The following is a 7,545-nucleotide window of genomic DNA, read 5'->3' on the forward strand; positions in this document are numbered from 1 at the left end:
AGGGAATATCTAGGAACTCTAGACATTAGCTGCTCTGTCCAGTACTCTCATTTTTCCAGCTGCTCTGTCCAGGTTCTAACACACCTCTCTCACCATCACCATCAGACCTTCCCCAGGAGCCGACGCCCAGGGATGACAGTGATGCCACCACCTTCAAGCCTACTCTCCCTGACCTCTCCCCTGATGAACCTTCAGAAGCACTTGGCTTCCCAACAGTGGAGGAGGAAGCTCATGATTCCCCAGACCCCACTCAGCCCCTTGCTGAGGCTGACCCTGAGCCAGCCTCAGCTTCAGCTCCAGGGGCCGAAGAGGTAGCCTCCCCTGCCACTGAGGAGGGGTCTCCCATGGACCCTGGCAGTGATGGGTCTCCAGGCAAGTCCCCATCTAAAAAGAAGAAGAAGTTCCGCACCCCTTCCTTCCTGAAGAAGAGCAAGAAGAAGAGTGACTCCTGAAGGCCCACCCTGTACACTGTCATGTCTAGTGACCTGGCTCTGCCAGGATTCCCTTTCTCGTCTTGTGTTCTGTCCTCTTGTGTAATGGAATGCAAAAAGCCAAGACCTCCATGTAACTAGAGCCCCCTCCTATGTGTGGTTAGCCCCTTCACCAGTGCTAACCCAGTGTGTGCTCAGTCCCCCTACCCTGGGCCTTGGGTTCTGTGGGGAGATGGGCTTAGCCTGCACCTGTGAATTGTGCCCCCCTGCAGGAGGGGGACATTGAATCCTGGTCCTGGCCGGAAGGCACTGGAAGCTTCTGCCAGCTCTGGTTACAGCGTCACCCTCCTGAGCCTTGCCTCTCACTCTCCTTCTGTTGTGAGTGTCGAATTGTCTGCTTGGTTTCCCTCCACCCCGTGGAGTCTCAGGTGGCTGATTTGGACTTGGCTTCTGCTGGCATCCTCTGCTCAGTGATGTCGGTTATCCCCATACACAGGGAATCTAGCCATGGTCTGAGAAAACCCTCTCATGCCCATCGGCAGCCCAGGGCACTGTGGCTGCCTTAAAGAAGTGGGTTGAACCTGCTGCCCTAGCAGTGAGCGACCCTGTGTACACCCAGCACAACGCTATGCATGGTCTAACTGGTGACCCTATGACCAAAACCAGATTCAGGCGCTCATAGTTTATCTTACTGGAGTCTTGGATTCCTATCATAGGGAACAGATACCAGGAGGGAGGAAGAGTCCTTTCTAGAACTTTCTTTTCAGTGGGTTTGCAATTTAGCCTACATTTTGACTGTGAATTTGAGCAGGCCACTTTTTGCTTTAGCTTTTGTTATAGAACCTGTGACAGACTGCAGAACACTCTTGATTTGTGTGGGGAGGTTTTATAGTGGAGCAGGGATCAGTCTGAAAGCTGCCCTGGCTTTGATAAAAGGTAACTTATGGCAGAAGCCAGCCTTGGAGGTGACTTATAGCAGAAGCCCGCCTTGGAGGTGCCAACTAATGTCTTGCATTATTCATGGAGCCCATGACTTTCTTGATCAATCCTATTATGAATTTTTACTTTCATCCCGAAAAAGGGCTTGAAACTGCTTAGTTGGAGATGGAGGGTGGTCAGGTGGAGCCCTGAAGGGACCCTGTTCCAGGAGCTCCAGTGCCAGGAGTGAGGATGCCTGCTGGAGCCCTAAAACCCTGCTGGGGCTGCGCCTTTGGAGAGCAGGTGCTAGGGTGTGGTGGACTGAGCCATGTGATCTCCTGACTAGGGACCATGCGGGACCCTGCAGCCTGCTGCAATGCTTGTCTTGTTTTGTCACCAAGATGGTATGAAGTTCTCACCCTAGTCCTGATTTCACTCATCCGGACTCTTCCTCGTCCTCCCCTGCCCCTTTCTTTATCCCACATATGCAATGACTTCTCACTTTTGTAGTCTGATTCTTTGTATTACACATGAACTATCGTTGCATATCTGGACAGACTTGGAGGACAGGTCCTCTGTGTCCTTCCTCGCTGTAACAGGTTTTACTCACAAATAAAAGTCTTTAAGCAGTTTCCTTGTCTGAGGTTGGAAGCAGTTTTATATTTTGATGTTTTTGTTCCCTTAGTTTATTTAGCTTAAGAATGTGTGTATCTAGACATGTGTGTTTTATGCTGTGTGCATGGAAGTCAGAGGAAAACCTGAGCCAATATATTCTCTACTGTGTGGGTTCTGGGGATAAACCTTAGGTCATTAGGCTTGGTGACAGGTGCTACCTTTCTTGCTCTAAAATAGGGTTTTCTAAGAGTTTGTCTTGTGAGAATCCTCCCCCACCCCAGCCCCGGGACAGGGTTTCTCTTTGCTTTGGAGCCTGTCCTGCAATTCACACAGATCTGCCTGCCTCTGCCTCCCCAGTGCTGGAATTAAAGGCATACCTACCACCGCCCAGCTAAAACTGAGAACCTTTATTTCTTTTTCTCTGTTTGAAAGATTTTTGTGTGCATTGGTGTTTTTACTGCACATGTCTGTGCAAGGGTGTCAGATCCTCTGGAACTTGAGTTACATACAGTTGTGAGCTGCCATGTGATATGGTGGGAATTGAACCTGGTTCTCTGGAAGAGCAGTGCTCTTAACCCCGAATCACCTCTCCAGCCCAAGCCTGCCTTTATTTATTTATTATTTGCTTGTTTATTTATTTTTATTTCTAGACAGGGTTTCTCTGTGAAACAGTCCTGGCTGTCCTGGAACTCGCTCTGTAGACCAGGCTGGCCTCAAACTGAGAGAAATCCTCCTGCCTCTGCCTTCTAAGTGCTGGGATTAAGGGTACCACCACTGTCCTGCAAGCCTTTATTTCTTGATCAGATGTCACCAATAGTTATGAACTGTTGGAGTCTTTTTTACCTTGTACTTACAGCTGCATATAATGAAATTTGGGCCTGGCAAGGCAACATTCCATCACTGATGGGGAGTAGTTTGATAGGCCTCACCCATTTCTGAGTGTGAGCCATTGGAAGTTAAGGTTGCTGGGGAAAGGGAGTCATTGTGTGATGTGATGTGGCCTGTGTTCCAGTAAATAACACCACAACATACCCATGCTAATTAAATCCAGTGGGCCACCAAAACCAGTGAAAGGTGTTGTTGGCTCATCAGGAGTGGGAAGGGGATGGGAGGGTAATGGGGTATGTATATTATCAGATGACTATAGTGGATGTTTTTGCTCCTTTTACTCTTTGGGGGGCCCACTACTCAGCTCCCAAATAAATCACACATGGAGATTTATTAGTAAGGAATGCCTGACCTTAGCTTGCTTGTTTCTTGCCAGCTTTTCTTAAGTTATCCCATCTAGCTTTTGCCTTCAGGCTTTTCCTTTTCTTCTTCGCATCTTTCACTCTTACTTCATGGTGACCGTGTGGCTAGGCCCTGAAGTCCTCTCCTTGATCTCTCTTGCTTCTTGTTTCTCCTTCTACTGTTTGCTAGCCCTGTCTCTCCATGTTCCTGCCTTGCTATTGGCCATTCAGCTCTGTATTAGGACCAGCAGGTGCTTTAGACAGGCAAAGAATCACAGCTTCACAGAGTTAGACAAATGCAGTATAACAAAAGTCACCTTAAAATAATATTCCCCAAGACAGTATGAAAGTGTTAAATAGTAAATCAAGAAGAAAGGTACTTGGTACAAAATAGCTGCTTTATTGGTCATTCAAAAGGATGACAGATAAAAAACAATCAGAAGCCTAAAGGGCTTTGGAGTAAGAAGAGGGTAAAGCTGCCGGCTTCCTGCTGGGATGCCATACTGAGGGGAGGGGAGTGGCGAGCCTCTCTGAGCCTGGAGGAAGGAGTGGGCTAGGAGTGGAGAGTGGTCATGGCCAAGGTTCCAACTTGGCAGCCAAGGTGCTGCGGTAGCTCAGCTACTCCTCCTTGAAAGTCGGTGCTGGATGCCTCAACGTCCACAGGAGAAAGAAGGGGAGTAAAAAGAGCCCGGAGCACACAGTGAAGCAGACCTGGGCCCCAGCCAGCCAGTACACTGTGGAGAGATAGGTGCTCACCCAGGTTTTTCTTCGCCCTGTTCCTGCCCGAACCCCTCAGCTGCCAGAACTGAGTAGAGCAGGCAGCTGGGAATGGCTGCAGGAGGGTCACAGCAAGCCTTGAGAGCTATCCTGCAGCACTTACCTGAGGCGGCCACCATAGGTCCCACTGCCCTACCTAGGGCGCCAAGGCTTCGCAGTATGCCCATGATTGTGCCTTTTTGCCCAGGAGAACCTGAAGGGAGAAGACTTGTCAGATGCCAGTTGGCCCTCCTACACTGAGTAGCCTTTGGGGGAGGGTTCTCACCATAGCTGGAGACCATGGTGGACAGGCCGGGCACCACGACAGCAGCGGCTGGTAGGAGAGTATTGGGAGGCACTGTCAGCCTAGGAGAGGCATGGGGATGTCCACACCAGCCCTGGCAGGGCCCACTCACCAAAGGAATAGAGCAGCAGTCCCAAGCCCAACATGGGCAGTGAATGAGCCCAGCCAATGAGGAGAAAGGCTGGTACCAGCAGCAGCATCGCCTGGAGAAAACAGAAATCTCAGAACGAGTTCCACAGCCTGCCAGAGTCAAAAGCACCACCTATCCCGAACTGTAGAGGAAGTAAGTCCGTTACCCGCTTCACAGTTGCAACTTCCTTGCCAGGGCTGATCCGTCGGGCGTAGGTGCCCTGTATTGTGGCCATGGTGAGGCCGATGAAGAAAAACATCTTGCCCTGCTGCAGGCTAGGAGGTGGAGGATGAGCACCCAGCCCCCTAGGCTACCAACTGCCTGGGGGATGGGCAAGGCCAGGATGCTGGTGGGTGTGCCAGAGGTTCCCTGGACCTGGGGTCTGAAAGCCTTGAAGGAGAGCCTAAGGTGGGCACCTACCTACTGAACTGGAAACGCTGGTGTGCAAGGAAGCTGAGTGTATACTCCAGGCCCGAGAACAGGAAGAGGTAGAGGAAGTAGACAAGCCCCAATCGACGTAGGCTCTTAAGTCCTGTGAGTCAACACAGACCATAGGTTGATTTTTTTTTTTTTTAATAGACAGGATTTCTCTGTGTAACAGTCCTAGCTGTCCTTTGAACTAGCTCTTGTAGACCAGGCTGGCCTTGAACTCACATGGATTCACCTGCCTCTGCCTCCCGAGTGCTGGGATTAAAGGCGTGTGCCACCACCACTGGGCTCATAGGTTGAGTTTTGCTCATGCTGGGTAGTCAAAACACTGAGCTCAGTAAGGGGTAGCCTTCTTACTGTCCTCAGCAGGTGGATCCCGACTGTGGGTGACAGCGGCAAAACGAAGCAGGGCCAGGGGGCTGAGCAGGTTGGCAGCAGCATGGAAGCCCAGGGTGACAGAGGGAGCCTGTGGGAGAAAGGGAAGCTGGCCAGGAGGCTGGGAGCACATGGCCTGGCAGCCTAAGGACCAGGATGTTCCCCTCACACTGCAGGAAGCTGAACCTTTGAGGCCTTAGGGGCAAAGATCCAGGGAACCCAGGAGGTGCTGCGATGCTAGCAGCTTGAGGACAGGCCAATCTCCCTTGGCACTGGCACATAAAGGAAATCCCCCTCAGACCTACCGAAGGAGCCCTCACCCCTGGACCTGGGCCTACCCGCTTCTCCTGGGGCAGTGTCTCTGGCAAGAAGCAGAAGATAAACAACATGTCGGAGACCGCAAAGAGTAAGCTGATCCAAGGCACCATTTCCACAGACAGGAATGCTCCGAGCATGGGGCCCACAGTAAAGGCCAGGGAGAAGGCTACCCCGATGACTGCCTAGGGCAAAGGTGACTTAAGCTGGGCACAGAGACCCAAGCCCAGACACAAATCCTTGTTCCCTGGGTCTGTTCACTCACCATGCCTTGACTGCGGGACGGAGGTGAGCCCAGGTCAGCGACGATGGCTGTGGAGAGGCTAACATTCCCCTTGCTGATGCCTCCTATCACCCGGGAAGCCAAGAACGCTGAAAAACTCCGAGAGGCAGCCCATACTGCATAGGAGATGGCCAAACCTGTCTGCCAATGGGTAGAGGCCAAGTGGCAGGAGTGGTCACTTGAGGCCAGGAAGGACCCACAGTAAGGCAGGTAAACTCAGTCAGACCCAGGCCAGCTGTGTCCCCTGTGCCTTCCTTAGTATATTTAGTATATTTACCAGGGGTCACAGGACCCTCTAGAAGGGATGAGCGCCTACTGTTGGCAGAGAAACCCACCACAGCATTCTCTCCTCTCTGCCTGTGGATACCTGGATCCAGGGACTTACCAGGGATAGCAACATTACTGGGCGCCTCCCCAGGCAATCAGAAGCAGCTCCGGTGAGTGGTGCGGAGAAGAACTGAAGGAGGGAGAAGGCTGAGCCAATGAGACCTGAGAGAGAGGTCACCATCACTGGTGGCATTATCCATGCAGATCAGCCCTAGAATGCAGAGCACACTGAGCCCCACACTCACTGGCCATCGACTGAAGCTCAGGTGGCCTCAATGAGAAAACATCTGCTCCTCAAAGGAGGCTCTGCAGGAAAGAAGGAAGCTGGCAAGAACCCAGGGAGGAAGAGAGGGCTGACCAAGAGCTCAGAAGGAGCTAGCTCTCCAACCAAGGGTTATGGGCCCCAGCTGGCATGCAGGGACATACCTCCGAATAGGACGCTGTTGTACCTCTTCTCTGCTGGCATCCCGATGGCTGTAGCAAACCAGTCTACCCCACGCTGCCAGGAGCCATAGAGGGGGTCCTGGGTGACAAGGAAAGTAACTCCAGCTGGGTGAGTCTAGTAGCTGGGCAGGGGGAGCGATCCCGCCTTGGGGGAGGGGCTCACTTGTTCGCGGCCGTGGCTCTCCAGGAGCCCTGGCAGCAGAGGTAGCAACAGCGTGAAGGCCAGGAGGTCGAGTAGTAGGCCAAGGAAGATCACGGTGACCACGCGGCGCTCGGACACGGGGCGAGGCCGTATCGGCGGACGTGGCGTGCAGTCTGCATCCCCTTCCCATCCCATGGTGGAAGCTCCAACCCTGCTGGGGTGGGGAGGGTGTGGTGAAGACGCCGCAGGGTCGTAAGCCCCCGTTTACCTTCCTCTTGAAAAACTCGATTTCCAGGTTCTTGCCAGACATAATGGAAGTGCTTCTAAATGGGTCCTGGTACACCTGTAAGGCTCGACTCCCTTACTCAGGGTAGCAGAAAGCTCAGAGGCTTAGCTATCAGGACTCCCTGTTACGAGGAGGCGGGTAGCAGGGAGAAGACAGGAAACCCTGGTTGGAAGTTGCTGGCGCCAAGAGCGCCTGTTCCACGCGCCACTTTGGTCTCTCCATCAGATACCTAAACCCTTGCCTCTTGCCCACCAATCTGGGACCTATGCACACCTGCCACAGCTGCTGATCGGGATCCACGGGTGGACGGACAGAGAAGCTCCCTGAGTAGCGGCCACGCCCCGGAGGCTTTGGAGCAGGCACCTCCTCTTCCGGGAGGCAAGGCGGCGGGAACGGGCTTAGCCCTTCAGAGGCGTTAGAAAGCCTATAGTGAAGTTTTGGAGAGTTAATGTATTTAAGAGACAGCTTATCTGCCCAGTTCTTTAGCACTTATGTACTTTTCTTTTGAGTTAGAGTCTCATGTAGCCACGGCTGACTCTGAATTCCTGATCTTCCTGCCTC

General features: G+C 52.6%; 2 protein-coding genes across 6 annotated transcripts in view; one reads left to right on the forward strand and one right to left on the reverse strand.

The window, feature by feature from the left end:
• Positions 1–1,982, forward strand: part of Add1 (adducin 1) — a 75,433-nt gene extending 73,451 nt beyond the window's left edge. The window contains exon 14 of the mRNA XM_026788621.1: positions 106–1,982. Within this exon, the coding sequence (XP_026644422.1) occupies positions 106–452 (347 nt within the window). The 3' untranslated portion in view covers positions 453–1,982. The remainder of the gene's footprint in view (positions 1–105) is intronic.
• Positions 1,983–3,572: 1,590 nt separating this feature from the next.
• Mfsd10 (major facilitator superfamily domain containing 10) lies at positions 3,573–7,488 on the reverse strand. Of its 5 annotated transcripts, XM_005365908.3 has the most exons (13): positions 7,258–7,485; positions 6,720–6,909; positions 6,539–6,635; positions 6,171–6,274; positions 5,768–5,926; positions 5,526–5,687; positions 5,170–5,278; positions 4,804–4,915; positions 4,550–4,658; positions 4,366–4,456; positions 4,236–4,283; positions 4,074–4,163; positions 3,573–3,927 (listed from the first exon to the last, which is right to left on the reverse strand). In XM_005365908.3, the coding sequence occupies exons 2-13, from the start codon at positions 6,891–6,893 to the stop codon at positions 3,812–3,814; spliced, it is 1,371 nt and encodes a 456-aa protein (XP_005365965.1). In that variant the 5' UTR covers positions 6,894–6,909; positions 7,258–7,485; the 3' UTR covers positions 3,573–3,811. The 5 variants fall into 5 exon arrangements, with proteins under 5 accessions (XP_005365965.1, XP_013208767.1, XP_013208768.1 ...); XM_013353313.2 differs by having other exon boundaries at positions 3,847–4,163; positions 7,258–7,488; XM_013353314.2 differs by having other exon boundaries at positions 3,847–4,163; positions 6,720–6,912; positions 7,258–7,488.
• Positions 7,489–7,545: the final 57 nt, after the last annotated feature.

Source organism: Microtus ochrogaster, unplaced genomic scaffold (assembly GCF_000317375.1).
Source record: "Microtus ochrogaster isolate Prairie Vole_2 unplaced genomic scaffold, MicOch1.0 UNK5, whole genome shotgun sequence".
NCBI classification, from domain to species: Eukaryota; Metazoa; Chordata; class Mammalia; order Rodentia; family Cricetidae; genus Microtus; species Microtus ochrogaster.

Excerpts from the sequence above, each read along its gene's own strand:
- Mfsd10 (XM_013353313.2), bottom strand. The coding sequence starts at position 6,893 with ATGGGATGGGAAGGGGATGCAGACTGCACGCCACGTCCGCCGATACGG. Across the intron at positions 5,279-5,525 it reads CACTGCCCCAGGAGAAGCGG|GCTCCCTCTGTCACCCTGGG; the intron begins GTAGGCCCAGGT and ends TTTCTCCCACAG. Across the intron at positions 4,457-4,549 it reads AAGTTGCAACTGTGAAGCGG|GCGATGCTGCTGCTGGTACC; the intron begins GTAACGGACTTA and ends TGTTTTCTCCAG.